At 36.8% G+C, this 20,411-nt stretch overlaps 1 protein-coding gene across 1 annotated transcript in view; it reads right to left on the reverse strand.

Annotated features, from left to right (window-relative positions):
- PTPN4 (protein tyrosine phosphatase non-receptor type 4) overlaps positions 1 to 20,411 on the reverse strand; it is a 226,616-nt gene that overhangs the window by 169,993 nt on the left and 36,212 nt on the right. The window contains 1 exon segment of the mRNA XM_043576571.1: positions 12,225 to 12,379. Within this exon segment, the coding sequence (XP_043432506.1) occupies positions 12,225 to 12,362 (138 nt within the window). The 5' untranslated portion in view covers positions 12,363 to 12,379.

Raw genomic sequence — 20,411 nt, forward strand, 5'->3', positions numbered from 1 at the left:
TTTAAGAGGAAGACATATTACTATACTGAATTCATAAGCACTAGAAAAAAGAGTTTCAAGAGAAGTAAAGATTTCTGAAAGTGAGTAATTTGCTATATGTTTACATGTAATGCATGCATATATGCAAGTCCAGAGTTGTTTTATTTTTAACTTTTGGAAGCAAAATTATTTTAAAGTCTCATTTTTGAAAAGAATGTTAAATAAGGACAAAGACTCAAATAAGACTATATGGATGCTACCTTTACTATATAACCAAATTTCTAATATATAGATAACAAACTACCTAATTTTGAGTTAGTAATAACACTCTGAATGGATACAAAGAACAAAGTAAGTTCTTTTCTATAATACTGTGATCAACAGAGTCAATCCACCAACACCAACCAACACCAACCTCTGGGCAGAGGATCACACTGGGTGGGCACCAAAGATTCCTCCTGGGGATTCTTGGTTCTATATGGGGACTCAGAACAAAGAATCGCCCAGGGGAAGGGATAGGGAGTGGTGAATCAGAGAGAGAGAGTCACGTAGCTTACCTACATGATAACATCCACATCTCTTTCTACAGTCACCGACACCATTCCAATGAATATTGAAAGCATGTTTGTAAGTTCTAGCAGAGAAACAGAGCTAGGACATACATCCTTTCTCAAAGAACAGGCCACATGTAGCTGAGAAGGCCATGTTATTCAACTTCAGGAAAGACATACAAAGAGCAAAAGAGAGAAAGCATACCCCAAGATAACTACCTAGTTTCATCAAATTAATCATGGTAACCTGTGGCATAGACAGCCCTTATATTCAGTAGAATACAAAAAAAAATAGTATGATAGGAAAAACATTTAAATGATTATTCCCTTAAAGAATACGAAATAAGGTCATATAACAGCGTGTTACCAGGTCTGTATTCCACATACACTATAAGTATAGTAGTTAAGAGATGATCAGTGTGGGCTAAAACATTTAAGAATTGTTTTGGAGATACTGGATATATAAACAACAAATATAAAATTGTTAATTAAGTATTAAGAATTGGCCAGCCAAAGTTTCTCTGATAATAGGTGAGCCCAGACCAAGTAGGATTAAGGGGTATCTCAAATGTGGCAGATGACTTCTGAGATGAAATCTTCTAAACTAACAAACCCAGGGTGTCTGGCTGGCACAGTTGGAGGAGTGTGCAAGTCTTGATCTCAGGGTCATGAGTTCAAGCCCCACATGGGGTGTAGAGATTACTTAAATAAATCTTAATAAAATAACCAACCTAATGGTCCAGCTGCCTAGGGCTTCATCTTTGGAAAAGGGCCATTTTATCCCCTTCACCAGATCAATATATCACACTAATTTGATTTTATAGGATGCATACATTCACCATTATTAACTGAGATCTGAGTCCTTCTACTTGGCTAAACTGAATAATGGAACAAAGAACACAGCCAGCAACATGTTAAATATTTCAAATCAAAGTCCACTACTATACAATGAGATATATTTTCACATTTTAAAACAATCAGGATTTTCAGTTCTTGTCATAATGGAGTAGCTAATGTTAGAATACCCTCCTGCTATAAACATCTATAAAAGCTGGGCCAAATATAGAAAAAAACAAAAGAAAAAAAAATCCTATTTTCAACCCTTAGGCAATAACCAACACAACACCATGATCCTTGATAGACGAGAACTAGATGATTCAAACCCCATATTCACACTCAAATCTCTCCCTTAAGGGCATTTTCCAAATCATGGTGTAGAGAAATAGAGCCCAAGCAGTGTGGCAGTCTTGCTGGGACGAGAAAACTACAATTAATGTCTGGGAATGCTAAGGTAGCTGGATTTGGGGGGCAGGTTATTAGAAAAAAAGAACCAAGAAGAAAAACTTACAAAAATCTATATAAAAAATCCTCTCTGGTTCTCATCTGCCTCCTAGGCTGTGCACACACAGGGTTAGACTCCTAGAAGCCTAAGACAGAACGGCAGTTGGGGAGGCTGTTAGCTAAACAAAGATTTCAGAGCTTGCACAGTTCTGAATAAATTAAGTTCAGGCTCAGTCAGAGGAGACAGATCTTGATGAATACCCAAGGCATTTAGGTAAGACCCTGGATAATCCATGCCCTAGGAATAAAAACAAAGTTAAAATAGACTTACCTTAACAAAGCTTAAAACTAAGCCCCACAGGATCAAAGTGACCCACTGGCAATTTAACTGCCTGCCAGAATAAAATAAAATTTTATTTAGAGGAAGATAACAATCCAGAGCTTTTACAAGAAGGGTCAGCAAACCTTTCCTGTAAAGAGCCAGAAAGTATTTTTAGGTTTTGAGGGTCATAGTCTCCACTGCACATTGTCTTAACAACAACAACAGCAACAACAACAACAACAACAACATCTTTTAAAAAGTAAAAACCATTCTTAGCTCATGAACCAAACAGTAATAACCACCAGGCTTGCATTTGGCCCCTGGGCCAACTTGCTTTCCACTATTCCATATTACACTTAAAATAGCCATCACACAATGCAAAATTAGTGGGTATGTGAAGCAGGAAAAGTGTCTGATAATCAAGACACAAGACATATATTAGTCTTATGTAAGAGCTTCAAAATAACTATGACAACGTATCAAAGCCAATTAAGATAGAATACAGAAAACAGATTAAAATATATATTTCAACAGAGAATTAGAATCTATGAAAATGATCACATAGATAATCTAGAACTACAAAATAAGTGAAACAGAGGAATTCCTTGACTAGGTTTAATAGCAGAGTAAGCACTGGGAAAAAAGAAAAACAATCAGCACATGCAAAGACAGATTAAAAGCTATTTAAAGGACAGAAAAAAAATCATAAACTAGAATGGGATGCAATCAAACTAATATATATGTTAACTGGAATACAGGAAAGAAAAGAAAATGAGTCAGAAGCAATATTTGAATCAGTAAAGGTTAAGAACTTTTCAAATGTTGTAAGATACCAACCTACAGATTCAAGAAGGTCAATGAATACCAAGCAGGATAAAACACATACATACAAAACCATATATAGCTATGTTATTGACAGGTGACTAAAAATCAAAGAGACAGAGAAAATTCTTAAAAACAGAGGAGGAAAAGGACCTCTCTCTTGCCCTTCAGGAAAACAACAGTAAGACTGAAAGATGACTTCTCAAGAGAAACTATGAAGGCCAGTGAAGTGGCATATTTAAATCAGTGAAGGAGAAAACTATCAACACAGAATTCTATACTCTGCAAAAATATCCCCCAGAACATGAGAAATAACTAAAGACATTTTCAGACAGAAAGTTGAAAGAATCTATCATCAAGAGACCTTATTTAAAAAAAAAATAAAAGTGGGGCGCCTGGGTGGCTCAGTCAGTTAAGTGTCCGACTTCAGCTCAGGTCATGATCTCATGACTCATGGGTTCGAGCCCCACATCAGGCTCTGTGCTGACAGCTCAGAGCTTGGAGCCTGCTTTGGATTCTGTGTCTCCCTCTTTCTCTGCGCTTCCCCCACTTGTGCTCTGTCTCTCTCTGTCTCTCAAAAATAAATGTTAAAAAAAAATTTTTTTTAAATAATGAAAGAAATTCTTTAGGATGAAAGGAGAGGATTCTAGATGGAAGCATAGATATATAAGAAATGAATAGCTGTAGAAACTATAGATATAAAGGTAAATAGAATAGTAAAATAGTAAATATAAAGGTAAATATAAAGGTAAATGATTGTTTAAAGCAATAATAACAAAGGCTTATATGGTTTATAACAACATGAGGGGGATATTAAAATACTTAACAATAGCAAAAAAGTAGGAGGCAGGTAAATGGATTTAAACTGCTTTAAGGATTTTGCATTGGGGGAGGACAACAGTAAATGTATTAAAAGGAGACTTTTATAAGTAAAGACATATTTTGTAATTTCTTTTTTTTTTAATTTTTTTAATGTTTTGTTTATTATTTATTTTTGAGATAGGGAGACAGAGCATGAGTGCAGGAGGGACAGAAAGTGAGGGAGACACAGAATCTGAAACAGGCTTCAGGCTCCAAGCTGTCAGCACAGAGCCCGATGCAGGGCTTGAACTCATGAACTGTGAGATCAGGACCTGAGCCGAAGTCAGACATTCAACCGACTGAACTACCCAGGCACTCCCACATTTTGTAATTTCTAAAGTAATCACTAAAAGTCTGATATTAAAGGATTAGCCCAGGGATGACTGGGTGGCTCAGTCGGTTGAGCATCCAACTTCAGCTCCTATCATGATCTCACGGTTCACAAATTCAAGCCCTGCATCAGGCTCTGTGCTAATAGTGCAGAGCCTGCATGGGATTCTCTCTATCTCTTCTCTCTCTGCCCTTCTCCCACTCATGCTTTTTCTCTCTCTCTCAAGATATGTAAATCAACTTAAAAAAAAAGATTAATCAAAAAAGCTAATAAAGGAAATACAATAAAAGAAAGAGGGCACAAGAGAATCCTTTTTTGGTGAGGGAAATAATCAATGACTTAATCTTGTGGTGGTTCCACAGATGTATACATATGCAAACACTCTTGAGTTGCTTAATGAAGATTTATGCACTATACAACACGTATCATAAGTAATAAATTTTAAAAACCTATATATAACATCCAGGGTAGAGAGACTGAGCTGCAGTATCTTTCTAAATAAAATTCAACATATTTCTCAAAAATTTAATGGCTTACAGTTATTTTCACCATTATTTTTTTCTATAATATATACTGGGCACTCAATAATTACTGTCATTAAATAGATATACAAACAACCCACAATTTTATTTAATTTACCATACAACTGCCAAAATAATAAATACCTAATTCTCAAAACTGGAAACTTAACAATTATTTCCTCTTTACTTTTTAAGAATAAACTAGCATATTTACAATTTCTGTATATATGTATTTATAATTAATATTGCCAGTAAACACACTGGGTTTTGGAAATAGTACATGGACACAGTACATAGATGAAAATATTATATATACATACAAAGCAATAAGAAGATTGCTATTTTGTGGAATTTTAATAATAAAATTCTTCCAAGGAAACATATCTGGTACTACAGAATAGACAAATGGATCATAATCAATAGAAGAAATCAACCTTTCTAAATGTGTAACATAAGTCAGATACATAAATAAGCACTTCACAAATATTCTCATTTTATTCTGAGCATCCCATGCAAGGCAAATATTATTCTCTCTTAACAAATGAAGAATGTAAAACACAAAAAGGTAGAGCAACTTATGTATACTCACAAAGCTAGTAAGTCTTCAAACTAAAGACTTACAAATTCATCACTGGGTAACTGTCCAGGAAGTAAACATCATTATCAGTAAAAATTTATGCATGACAAATGTGATACAAGACCTAAGGAGTATACATACCTCAAGAAACATAACAGGATTAAAGAAAAAAACAAGAAATATGATAACCTTAACTGCACATAGCTATACATCTGATCGATACAGTTTTCTAGTGCTCAATATGATACAGTTTAGGAAAAAACATTGTGAAATGAAGCAAAGCTTTAAACATGTATGACATACTACAATGTTTAAATTTCAGACTATGTGGTAATTGGCAAATTATCACATCTTTTTGCACTAAAGGTAACAAGTTCCATTTTAACATGTGATTTTACTAGAAAAAAATTTGGTAAATAGTAAATTCTCCTCCAGGGTGGACATTGTTGAAAATCAATCTGAGAGGTGTGAAGATTAAACAAGGCAGACTGGACACGAATGTTTGCTTAAGACACACTAAAATAACAGAAAAGGCAGTAATCAAAATGAGTCTGAATAAGTAACAGGCCCCTCCATGACCTGACCATCTCTCACCCCCACCCCCTTCCCATTGCCAATTACTATAAGAACCAGAGATTCTGGACTCAGGGACATTGGGGACAGCTGTTGATTCATCTTTACTGGATTGAAAACAGGGAAATCTACGTAAGTGCAAGTCTACTTACTGAAGAGCTAAGAGCTCTCCAGTCCATTTCTCTCGCTTAGTGCTAAGAAGACCCAGCAAGGCTCTACAAACTCCAGGCAGATGATAGGAGCATTTCTCTCTACGGAAAAGAAATACCGAACTAATCAAGTAATATTACATAACTATTTTATTTATTGAGAGGACAACAGAGAAGAAGAATTATCTGTGTATGGAGAGGGGAAGGGAGATGTAAGAGATCTGAAGTCTCATTCTTCAAAGTCAATAAAGAATATCAACAACAACAACAAAAAAAAAAAAAACAAGGCAGACAAAAGCAGAAATAATATAGGCATGTTTCTTAGAACCATAGTAATAAACATGAGAGAAAAACTAACTGTTTTGAATGTGGTTATTTCTAAGTAGTAATGGGGCAGGGAACTGCTGGCTTTTGTGACAACATTTTTAGAACTATTTGGTTGGTTTTTTTTTAAACTGTATATATGAATCATATATGTAAAACAAAACACTTCTGAGGGAATCTGAGTGACACACACAGTATTTTTAAAGGAAATAACATATTGAATTTAAGTAGGGCTAGAAAATGACAATAAAATAATAGTTGAAATGTTGACTAGAGGTCCTAAAAGACCTTCCCTCTCTCCCTCCCTCCCTCCCTCTCTCTCTCTTTCTCTCTCTCTCTCTCTCTCTCTCTCTCTCTCTCTCACACACACACACACTCTCTCTCTCCCCCCCCCCCGCCCCTCCCACCTCTCTCGGCTCTGCCACTGACTTAGTAAGTAACCTAATGACTCTAAACTTACTTCCTCACATATACAATATATAAAGTCAGTGCAACAATAATCAGGAAAACAATTCCCTAAAATCCTATCCTCCTTTACAGATATAGGACTATCTGTGGTTGCAAATGAGTACATCTCATTTAGCTAAATTCACCATCCTTATACTCCTTTAGCTTCCCATCTCAATCTGCACCCCACCTGCTAACCACACTGTTGTAATTAGGGTTACACTACTGATTTGGTTAACAAATTATTTCACAGACAAAAAAAGGAAAAAGTTCAGCCAACTAAATATTCATCAACCCAAATTATCACATAACAAAAATATATATTAATTGAATTTCACCTTATTTCAAGAAAAAAAAATTGATGATTTATGGCACCTTTTGTTAACAACTGAGGTACTAGTATCATTAAAAAAATTATTGGGGCACCTGGGTGGCTCAGTCTGTTGAGCGTCCGACTTCGGCTCAGGTCATGATCTCACAGCTCGTGAGTTCGAGCCCTGTGTGGGGCTATGTGCCAACAGCTCGGAGCCTGGAGCCTGCTTCGGATTCTGTGCCTCCCTCTCTCTCTGCCCCAACCCACTCGCATTCTGTCTCTGTCTCAAAAATAAACATTACAAAAAATAAATGAAAAAAAAAATTATTGGGGCGCCTGGGTCACTCAGTCAGTGTGACTCTTGGTTTTGGCTCACGTCATGATCTCACGGTTTCCTGAGTTTGAGCCCTCTGTCACACTCTGCACCGGCAGCACAGAGCCTGCTTGAGATTCTTTCTCCCCTCTCTCTCTTCCCCTCCCTCACTCATGCTGTCTCTCTCTCTCTCAAAATAAATAAACTTTAAAAAATATATCAGTTATTCTTGAGTACATAGACATATATAACAAACAAAACAATTTAGAGAACAGCTTTAGTACTATTAGGATAATTTTATTTCCAAAAAATAAACTAAGGGAAGAGTGCCTGGCTGGTTCAGTCAGAAGAGCATACAACTTTTGATCTCAGGGTAATGAGTTCAAGCCCCATGTGCAGCATAGAGCCTACTTAACATAAAAATTTAATTAAAAAAAAAAGTAAACTGGGACAAAAAGACCAAAAAAAAAAAAAAAAGGCAAAAAATTCCTCAACGCATAAGCTTTGTTCCTCGTCTTTGAACACTACTATCTATGAAGCACCTTAGAACTACACACTGAATAATGTGTGCTGAATAACTTTCTCTTCCACTGATCCTGAGTGTGACTCTGTGACAGCACTAACAGAATGTGGTGAAGTAACATTATGTGACTTCCAAAGCCAGATCAGAAAAGGCAATATGGTTGCAGCCTGGCTCTCACTCTCTCTGAGGATGCTCACCTTTGGAATGCTGTGAATATGCCCGGGGCACACAGAGAGAGCATACACAAGTGTGTGTAAGCCTCAGCTAAGGTCGTAGGTAATAGTCATATGAGTGAATAAGCCTTTAAATGATTGTAGCCTCCAGCCTTGAGTTTTCCAGCTGAGGTCCAACCATGGAGGAGATATAAGCCATCCCTACCTATGTGAATCCTTGACTCACAGAACCTCTGAGGATAATAAATATGCCACTAACTTTTGGGGTAATTTCTTACACAGTCCTAATAACTGGAATAGGGTGGTTTTCCCCAACCCTTCCTTGTCACACAGGCTACTCCTAAATCGCCATACTGACATAAAAAAAAGAGCCAAAATTTGGAAAAAGTCCGCATAGGTAAGTGAAATGAATCCACGTAGTATGGATACTATGTACTTAATGGAAACATGTTTTTAGTGACTGACAATGAATTCAAGGACACAGAAAGAAAACACACTCCATAGGCTGGCTACAGTAAAGTAGTTGTGCCAAAACCATAGTGAAAATGTAACTTCAAACTGAAACAACACTAACAGGCTTATCTCAACCCTGTGTCTACAAAGAGAAAGAAAAAAAGGAACTAATGAAGTTTTATCAGTTCCTTCATTACACCATTTTCTCCCAGGACGATATACAGAAAAGATTTTTAATTTTTTAAAAAAGCTCCCCAGATGATTTTTTTTTAAGTTTATTTATTTATTTTGGAAAGAGAGAAAGAGACAGCACATACGCAAGCAGGGGAGGGACAGAGAGCAAGGGAGAGAGAGAATCCCAAGCAAGCTCCGCACTGTCGGCACAGAGCCGGATGTGGAGCTAGAACTCATGAACTGTGAGATCGTGACCTGTGCCAAAACCAAGAGTCAGACGCTTAACTGACTGAGCCACCACCCAGGTGCCCCCACATAGAAAAGGTTTTGATGAGATGAATACAAGATGGAAAAAAAAAGCAGACTTTGGTAAAAATGAACATTTAATCTGTGGTACAGACATCTTTCAGGGAAAGGAATGATTTCAACAGCTAAAATGCTACAAATCCTTGCTTGGCAGCCTCCAGAGACTACCTGGAGAACTGAACGGTTCTCCTTCCCAGGGAACAGAGAGGCTGGTGAAACTAGCAGCTGCCCACAGTGGGTATTTCTGAGACCTAATGGTACTTACTGGACACAGAGAATAATATCAGAAGTTTGAACTCCCCTGTTAATTTGCAGACTAGATCACATGATGCTGTACAGATTGTAAACTGCACAACTAGAAAGCCATTCACATAGATTAAAATATGCAGCATCTACACAAAAGTACTAAGTGCACTAAAAGTACACTTTGAAAGACTTGGGTCCAAATACCCTGAGGAATAAATATACTACATATCCAACAGTCAATTTCTTTTTTTTTTTTTTTAATTTTTTTTTTTCAACGTTTATTTATTTTTTTGGGGACAGAGAGAGACAGAGCATGAACGGGGGAGGGGCAGAGAGAGAGGGAGACACAGAATCGGAAACAGGCTCCAGGCTCTGAGCCATCAGCCCAGAGCCTGACGCGGGGCTCGAACTCACGGACCGCGAGATCGTGACCTGGCTGAAGTCGGACGCTTAACCGACTGCGCCACCCAGGCGCCCCACCAACAGTCAATTTCTTATACTGTTCCTCTTAAACTAAATTTGGTAATGACCTGAAGTAAAGGTAAAGTTTCCAGTACCATAATATTATCAGTCTAGTGATACACTCAACTGTATTAAAATGGACATTTAAATATATATAACATGTATTAAAAATATATAAAAAGAGTAAATATATGTCTTTCTAAAAGAGTAATTAGCACATTGATTACTATGTTGAAAAATACAACATTCCAGGGGCGCCTGAGTGGCTCAGTTGGTTAAACACCCAACTCTTGATTTCGGCTCAGGGAGATCGAGCCCCATGATGGGGTCTGCGCTGACAGCACAAAGCCTGCTGGGGATTCTCTGTCCCTCTCTCTCTGCCCCTACCTGGCTCATGCGCATGCTCTCTTTCTCTCAAAATAAATAAAATAACATTAAAAAAATACAACATTGGATTATTAACTAAAGTGCCCAACAGAAAAAATTTTGCTAAACAGAAAATAGCAAATCCTTCTGCAATATTTTGAAACAAATACAGAATTACAAGTTAAAATTAAAAGTAAATATGAACTAAGTATAATGAATATTAAGAATTACTATTTAACCCCCCCAAAAGAAATTTAATGAGTCAATAACAGGAAAAGGGGCTTTTCTTGTACCAAGTCCCAACACATGAATTTCCATTAACTAAAAATTTTTATGAAGTAGAATTCCCTTCACTAAATATTATTATCCTTTGTTGGCAACCTATACTATGTATTAACAGAGGACAGAATACTAAAAACAAAAGAAAAAAATTAAAGCTTAACATTTCGGAAAAGCACGTTAGTTGGGTATGTTAGAAAATACTCTTAAAGGTACCACTCTGCAGCCACTTTTCCAATGTGAAATGGTTTGGAGTTTGGGTAAAAAAATAAACTAGCGACAGATTAGCGATCGTGTTGTAATACAGAAAATTTCAAGTTTAAGAAACTGGTAAAGAAAGAAGATTAATATTTTATTTTTTCCAGCTTTGAGATATAACTGACATGACATTGTGTAAGTTTAAGGTGTACAACAAGATGATGTGATACACATATACATCATGAAACAATTACCATGACAAAGTTAGTACATGCATCACCTCACATATTACCCTTTTCGTGTACGGTGCAAACATTTAAGGTTCACTCCCTCACCAACTTTCAAGTATATAGTACAGTACTGTTGACCACAGTCACCATGCTGTATATCAGATCCCCAGAACTTACTCCTAACTGGAAGTTTGTACCGTTTGGCCAACATCTCATTTCCCCCACATCCTAACCCATGGAAACCACCATTTTACTCTTTCTGAGTTCAGCTTTTGTTTTTTTTTTAGCTCTCAGATATGAGTAAAGTCACACAGTATTTATTTTTCTCTATCTGGCTTATTTCACTTAGCATAATACCCATGTCCATCCAGGCTAATTTCAGAAGATTAGTATTTCGTATCACTGAAAGATTTCTAAGTATAGAAAAACCCAGGTAACACAGCAAAAAACAGATGGAAGGTGCTATGAAAGGCAGAAATGAGGAATGAGGAATCCAGTCCGAACACGGACTATACACCAGCCACTATTATTTCATAGTATTTGATTTTTGAAGGGGACAATGGTTCTGTGGTAATTTATGAGATTCCTAGGCTGAAGTACTTACATGTGAAGTGTACCACTTACTTTCAGAAGATTCAGAAGAACACACAGAAAAAGAAAGATAAAGCAAATGTGAAAAATGTGAACAATGGATCAGTCTAGCTAAAGAATATGTGGGTATTCATTACCCTATTCTTCCTCCTCTTCTGCAGGTTTGAAATTTTTTAAATAAAAAAGAGGAATACGCCCTTGTATATATCAAGACATGTACAAGTATGCTCACAATAACGTTACTGACAAGAGCCCAAAGTGGAAAAAATCCAAATACACCAACAGTAAAGTGGACAAGTAAATGGTGACAAATAAGTGAATAAGCAAATTGTGGCATATTCACACAACTGAGTACTACAAAGCATTGGCAACGAACCAACAACTGTCAACATACTGCATGGGTGAAATTCACAAATAACGTTAAACAAATAAAAATAGAAATAGGATGAACAAATATTTGTTGAATAAATATTTCAGACAAGACTCAGATAAGATCAGGGCTGTCCTTTATCTCTGTTCAGCAAGCTTTATTCGCGGAAAGTACAAGAAAGATTACGAAGAAAATGTGTAAATCACTCACGGGAATAAATTCCTTTCAAGCACCTCAAGCTCATTTATAAAAACCAGCCACACACGGATTTGCTCCACTTATCATAAGGCACTGTTGGTGTGTCAACCTTTTGAAAGACCCAGTTTAAATCAAAACTTATACTAGAAACTTACAAACCCATACTAGAAAGACTTTCTTCACTGGATAATGAATAAGGCTTTTCAAAGTGTAATACAATTAAACAATTTTAGTTTTAAAATATAATCTAAATTCAGATTATGAAAAGAAAAAACTATATAAAATACTTACATTAACTTTGAAAGCTTGTACAGTGTTATCCAAAAGAAGGATGTTGCAAACCACCTCCGTATGCTGTCTGTCTCGGGCCAACTCTGATGCTCGTACATTGTAGGTTCTGCCAGCAGGCAATCGGAAACGTGAGGTCATTACTGTCCACACACGGTCTAAGTTGAAAAACAAATTCACTAAATAAAAGAATAGTTGAAGATACAAAGTAGTTTAAAACAGCAAGGCTGTTATATATTGTTCAACTAACACTTAGGTAAAAAGCAGTTATAACTTTTGAAACACCTGGATAAGAATTGTAGGCATAAATAAAGGAACTGTATATAGTTCATCATCTAAACTAAAATTCAAACTGCCTGAAGAAAAGCTTTATTTTGAACTGTTCCATTGGGAAGACAATACATGAATTGTTCAGGAAGTCATAATCCAATTCAAAATAAATAAATTTGGGAGTAGCCAAAAAAAGGGGTAGGAGCATATGCTATCTTAGGAAGTTGGAACATTTCTCACCAATGCAAGTATTAAACGACACTGTAGAATAGCAAATGGAAGGAAGATTGTGTAACTTTGAAGGGCCCTTTATTAAACTGATTCAGATTTGGGGGAAACATGGGAGTTTGCTCAATTTTTTAAAATACAATAATACCCTTCATTTTAACTATCCTCATATTCAAACTAATTCTAATAGGATTATTCTTATTATTCTCAAGAAAACAAAAACAAAATAGAAAACATAAGACTACACATCTTTGCTTCTCAATTTTTAACCTAAGAGGGAAAAACAGGGGCACCTGAGTGGCTCAGTTGGTTAAGGGGCTGACTTTGGCTCAGGTCATGATCTCGCAGTTCATGGGTTCGAGCCCTACATCAGACTCTGTGCTGACAGCTCAGAGCCTGGAGCCTGCTTCGGATTCTGTGTCCCTCTCTCTGTCCCTCCCCCACTCCTGCTCTGTCTTTCTCTCTGAAAATTAAATAAACATAAAAAAAAAAATTAAGAGGAAAAAATAGCATTGCCAAGAAAGAAGAGACAACACATTGCTATTAGCAGTACTTGATGTTAAAAGGCAATGAAAGTTGTAGCTTTTAAGTTCTAAAAATTATATGAAACACAGAATTACATACCAAAAAAATTAGCGTTCATGTGGGAGAACAAAGCTAACGACATTTCAGACAGTCAAGGATTCAAAGTTTAAAATCCATAAAACTTTCCTCTTAAAGACAATTAGAGAAAAGAAATAAGATATATTAGAAACACAAGGTATAAAATTTTTAAATATGAATAAGCAATAAGTAGTAAGAAATCTGAATAATGAGTAAGCAAAAAATAATAAAAATAAACACCAATTCAAATCAGTGGTATCCAGTAACTGCAGTTGACATCACAGACTGTTCATGTCAAAATGATTAAAGCTAACAGTCAGTGTTACACAGGTATGAGAACTATATAAGGAAAACAGCTTTAGCAGTTGACAAAGAAGGGCTAAGCCAAGTAAGGTTCACCAATTACAAGACAGTGATGGGTGGTTTCCGGTTCCATACGTAAAGAGCTTGCAAGCCCCCATGCCACTTTAACAAGTAAAAAGGAGAACAGACTGGAAAATCACCAATGCTTCTGAGATTTATGAGAAAGAGAAGATCAAGGCAAACTACTGTCCCCAAGACTGAAGAGACAGGCAAAGAGGTCTCATGTAAAGAGTCACAAGCAGAAACCACCCAGGGAACCAGTAACTGTAACTGGCAAATTGCTGGGGGCTCAGTGTGGACAATTCTGAGAGTTAAAAAAAACTCCAGGGGACTTCCACAATGTGAGATTTATTTCCAAGAATCCAATTAGATTCCCACAGTAAGTACTGAGAAAAGTAGAGTTAAGCTTTCTGCCAGGAGTAAACATACATACACATACATATACATACTACATACATACATACACACACACACACACACACAAACACTATTATTAAATACACCAAAGCACTCTGTTCTTAACAACAACTGCCCTTAGGAGAAACTAGTTAACAAGAGCCTAACAAACCTGGGGCAAGGAAAATACTCAACTCCAACTAACTCTAGCCTTCTGGTGGGAGAAGGGAAATACCCAACTCCAGCCCACTTTAGATATCCTGTCCCATCTAAAAGGGGAGGGAAAAACTGAGAAACCCTGTCCAGAGACACAGGCTCTCTAAAATACTGAGACTTAACCAGAGGATTACAGAATTCTTCTCTCCTCCCCCCACCCTTCCCCATACCCTTCCCCACACCTACTAAAGGCCTATTTACAGCATTTCCTCTTACCACTACACCATGCCTGCCTATCAAGAAAAATTTACAGGGATGTCAGGCTGCCTGGCTGGCTGGCTGTCAGCACAGCATGTGACTCTTGATCTCAGGGTTGTAAGTTTGAGCCCCATGTTGGGTGTATAGATTACTTACAAATAAAATCTTTAAGAAGAAAAAAGAAAAAGAAAAAGAAAAAGAAAAATTTACAAGGCATGATAAAAGGCAAACCACTATTTGAAAGGATGGAGCAAGCGTCAGAACCAGACATGAAATAGATGCTGGAATTATCACAGAGAGAATTGAGAAGAACTATCTGTGATTAATATGCCAAAGGCTCTAATGGATATTGTAGACAACATGCAGAAACAGATGGGTAATGTGAGCACAGAAATGGAAATCCTAAGAAAGAACCAGTAAGTAATGTTATAGGCAAAAAACACTAACACATATATATGAAGAATGCCTAATGATAGACATGTATCAGACACAACAGAGGAAAGACTCTCTGAGCTAGAGGATATATTAATAGAATCCTCAAAAACCAAAAAAGCAAAAAGAACAAAGACTAAAAAAAACAAAAACAAAAATAAAAACAGAACACCCAAATACTGTGGGACAAAAAAAATTTTTTTAAAGGTATAACATAAATACAGTGGCTATACCAGAAAAAGGAGAAAAATAGGAAAAAATATTTATAACAGTAATGACTGAGAATTTCCCCAAATTAATGTCAGAAATCAAAGTACAGATCCAAAAAGCCTTGACAACACTAAGAAGGAAAAATGCCCCTCCAAAAAAACAAAACAAAACCCTACAAAAACCAGCCTATACCTAAGCATATCATTTTAAAACTACAAATCAAAGATTAAAAACTCCTGGAGGTACCTGGGTGGCTCAGTTGGTTGAGTATCCATCCAACTTTTGGTTTCATATTGGGTCACGATCTCACAGTTTGTGACTTTGAGTCCTACATTGAGCTCCATGCTGATGGTGTGGGGGCTGCTTGGGATTCTCTCTTTCCCCCTCTCTCGCTGCCCCTCAACATGTCTCTCTCTCCCTCCCTCTCTCTCAAGACAAATAAACTTTAAAAAATTCTTAAAAATGGGGCACCTGGGTGGCTCAGTCAGTTAAGTGTCTGACTTCGGCTCAGGTCATGATGTCTCAGTCTGTGAGTTCAGGCCCCCTGTCAGGCTCTGTGCTGACAGCTCAGAGCCTGGAGCCTGCTTTGGATTCTGTGTCTCCCCATCTCTCAGCCCCTCCCATGCTCATGCTCTGTCTCTCTCTGCCTCTCAATAATAAATGTTTTTAAAAAAAAATTTTTTTTTAATTCTTAAAAAAAAAAACAAATCCTGAAGGAAGTCACAGGAAAAAAACACTGAGGAGCAAATATAAGAATTACATCTGACTACTTAAGCCTGCAAACAAGAAGTAGAGTGGAATGTTTAAAATGTTAAGGGGAAAAACCCACCAACCGAGAATTCTATATCCTGCAAAATTACCTTTCAAAAGAGAAAGATAAACATACAATTTCTCAGACAAAAAAAAAGGGGGGGGGGATGGATTTGTGCCAGTGCACCAGTCTTGAAAAATACTTTTTAAAAAGTTATTTAGATGGAAGCAAAATAATATAGGTCAAAACTCAGATTTACATAAAGAAGAGTTTCAAAGAAGGAGTAAGTGAATGTAAACTAAAAACTTTTATTTTTATTACTCTTAATTAATCAGATAACAGTACAATGCCCTCCACTTGAATATGGCAAAGACAAGAAATTTGATGAGATTTTCCTTCCACAATTAGGTGAAGGGTAAGAAAGATATTGCAGATGTGATTTAAGTCCCAAATCAAAAGAAAAGAATGCCTTTGGTGGGCCACACTCAGGTGCAAAATTCTTTTACTTCCTGAAGTAAAAGAAATTCTCCTGCTGGCTTTAAATACATGGTCTGCCAGGGTGCCTTGGTGGCTCAGTTGGTGAAGCATTCGACTCTTGATTTCAGCTCAAGTCATGATTTCATGGTCCGTGAGTTCAAGCCCTGCACTGGGCTCTGCACTGGCGGCACGGAGCCTGCTTGAAATTCTCTCTCTCTGCTCCTCCCCAGCTCATGTTCTCTCTCAAAAAATAAAACAAAATAAACATTTAAAGATATGGTTTGCCGTACTGTAAGAGGACCTGTGTCAGGAGCCTCTAGATGCTGATAGCCAGCAAATAAAGACCTGAGCCCTACATTTGATTGTATTAATCAACAATCACATGACCTTGGAAAAGAACCCAGGATCCCCAAGTCTAGTCAACATCTAGAGAGCAACTTTCCAAGAGCCAACCAACCTACACCCATACACCCAACCCACACAAACTGGAAGAAAATAAATGTGTATCGTTTTAAACTACATTTGGGGTAATTCATTACACATTAATAGAAAATATGAAGCAACACACACAACGATCTCTTTGTGTATGTTAAACTCTTGCCTATAACAGATATATATTTTCCCTTCTCCCCAGCCCTGCCTTCCCTTCAACTGGGGTGAGTGGTCCAGCTGAAGAAAGTGGGCAAAGACCTAAGGAAATTCATAAGGAACAGAGAATCGGCAAATTAGGTTTAACAGTAGGGGGAGCTACCAAAAAAAAAAAGAGCACTGGCCAATGTTATAAAGATATTCCAATGTCAAAGAATGGTACAGGAATGACAGGATCAAAAGATATCAGTGTATTCTGCCAACACCAGTCTTCCCCATTTATTGCCACACTTACTTTTGACATTTGCACCTGAACCCAGGTTAACAGTTTCCCTGAAATTTCTTTTTTTGATTGTTTCAATGAAATTTCTATGTAACTCACCCAGATACTTCCATATTTGAGATTCTTCCATAGTCTTGAAAATTATCTACATTTACGATACATACCACTTGACAAGTGACACAATTATGGCAGTGACAACCTAACTGCCCACAGGTGATAAGAAATAAGATAACAGTAAGCCAAATAAGCTAATTCTGACAAATAAGTTGTCAGAATTTCCATTACATTTTGAAAACACACTCCCAAAAGTTATGAGCATCTTAATATATGACATCCAGCTGACAGATGAGTGCTTTTCTCAGAAGAGACACCTTTTCCTAGTACCTCAAACTTTTTCTATTCACTTATGAAAGTAAGATGTTCTTTTGGAGATGCTAAGAGAACATAATTGTTTAAAGTCTCAGTTGAGCAAAATATCAAATGCTTCTAGGGGGCTCTTCTGATCATCCTCTATGCTACATATAAATTTTCAAGAAGTCACTGAAGGAGACTATATGAACAAAGAAATCTATCCATTTTAAGAACTCTTTAATTACATATGTCCTTGATTACTACTCACCATAGTCTAGTTTATGTTATCTCATACAATTTTCTAACTGATGTTTAGGGAGTGCTAATATCATGCTTTTTTTAAAATTTTTAATATTTATTTATTTTTGAGAGAGAGAGAGACAGAGTGTGAGCAGGGGAGCAGCAGAGACAGAGAGAGTCACAGAATACGAAGCAGGCTCCAGGCTCCAAGCTGTCAGCACAGAGCCTGATGCGGGGTTCAAATTCACAGACTGTGAGATCATGACCTGAGCTGAAGTCAAACGCTTAACCAAATGAGCTACCCAGATGCCCCAACTAATACTATGCTTTAAATATATAGTTTTATCGGGTTCAGCTTATGATCTCATGGCTCATGAGTTCAGGCCCCACATCAGGCTCTGTGCTGACAGCTCGGAGCCTGGAGCCTGCTTCAGATTCTGTGTCTCCCTCTCTGTCTGCCCCTCCCCATTCATACTCTTTCTCTCTCTCTCAAAAATAAATGAACATTAAGAAATTAAAAAAACTATATATATATATATATATATATATATATAGTTTTATTATGACTATTATTTACAAAGTGAAGTGCAAACAGCAGATTATTTTGAAAACCAATTATTAACATTAAGCAAATATTGTATTGGGTATTACTTCCATTTTTGGCAAAAACAAAGAAAACATTGAGTAGCATTTCCACAGATATGTAATTATTTAGAAAACTAAGTCACATGTTTTTAGAGACTACCCAAATCTACTCTTAGACAACATATTTAGAGATAAATGTATCCTGAAAGTAACCCATCTATTGGCTCCATGTTTAAACAGGTTTAGTAGATTATAAATAAGGTTAAAGCCACTGTTCTTTACAGACCAAAGAAACCTAAACTTGGCTACCCTAAATAGATAATATTCAAACAAAAAGAACTAACAATAGGACAGCAGGACATTATAATTAACATATGTAAATGTCCTCAAATTAGAACAAAATGTACCTACCCTCTATCCTCAAAATCTCATGTTCCTTAGATTTATGCTTATAAATAAAAATATTTTCCAGACAGTGGTTGTACTTACATATTTTTTAAATTACACGATAAAACTTTAAACACAAGCTCAAGTAGCTATTATTACCAAAACATTCCTCTCAACCTCAAGTCACTAACAGTAATGGGCAAAAAGTATTTAAGACAATGCAAATTAACTTTAAAAGAATAAATTTGCACTGCTAAGCCCAACTACAGAAATGCACAATCTATTCTAAACATTCAACGCTCTTAAATGTGGATTGTCACAAGATGTTGGCCACCTATAATTTGCAATAAAACCTTACTAGTTTACACCCTCCTGAGAATTTAAAAAAATTTTTTTTTCAACGTTTATTTATTTTTGGGACAGAGAGAGACAGAGCATGAACGGGGGAGGGGCAGAGAGAGAGGGAGACACAGAATCGGAAGCAGGCTCCAGGCTCTGAGCCATCAGCCCAGAGCCTGACGCGGGGCTCGAACTCACGGACGGCAAGATCGTGACCTGGCTGAAGTCGGACGCTTAACCGACTGCGCCACCCAGGCGCCCCCCTGAGAATTTTAAATAATTTTATTTGATTACGTGGTTTGATGTTATCCTCTAACCTTTGAGAAAAAAATTCATTAATAGTAATCTTCAAATTTTAAAAAATATTTCTTGAAGAGAACATTCTCCAAAGAAAACATACAGATGGCCAACAGACACATGAAAAGATGCTCACCATCACTCACCATAAGAGAAATGCAAATCAAAACTCATTGCGATGTCACCACACATCTGTCAGAATGGCTAAAATCAACAACACAAGAGACAACAGGTACTGGAAAGAATGTGGAGAAAAAGGAACACTTGTGCACTGTTGGTGGGAAAGCAAACTGGTGTAGCCACTATGGAAAACAGTATGGAGGTTCCTCAAAAAGTTAAAAATACCCTACATGCCAGCAATCACATCACTGGGTATTTACCCAAAAAATACAAAAACACTAATTCAAAGGGATATATGCACCCCTATGTTTATAGCAGCATTATTTACAATAGCCAAATTATGGAAGCAGTCCAGGTGTCCATCAGTTGCTGAATGGATAAAAAGGAGGTAATATTTATACAATGGAATATTATTCAGCCATAAAAAAGAATGAAATCTTGCCATGTGCAACAACATCAATGGAACCAGAGTACAATGCTAAGTCAGACAAAATAAGTCAGTCAGGAAAAGACAAATACCATATGATTTCACTCATATAAGGAACTTAAGAAACAAAACAAAACAAACAAGCAAAGGGAAAAAAAGAGAAAGACAAACCAAGAAACAGACTCTTAAATTTTAGAGAACAAAACGATGGTTACCAGCAGGGAGGTGGATGGGGCATGAGGGAAATAGGTGATGGGGATTAAGGAGTGCACTTATTGCAACGAGCTCTGGGTGGTGTATGGAATTGCTGAATCACTATATTGTACACCTGAACTAATATAACACTGTAGGTTAACTAATTGGAATTAAAATTAATAAAACTATTATTTCTTGAAGGGGAAAAAAAACCCTAAAAGGAGAGACTCTTGA

The sequence above is a fragment of the Prionailurus bengalensis genome, chromosome C1, assembly GCF_016509475.1.
Source record: "Prionailurus bengalensis isolate Pbe53 chromosome C1, Fcat_Pben_1.1_paternal_pri, whole genome shotgun sequence".
NCBI classification, from domain to species: Eukaryota; Metazoa; Chordata; class Mammalia; order Carnivora; family Felidae; genus Prionailurus; species Prionailurus bengalensis.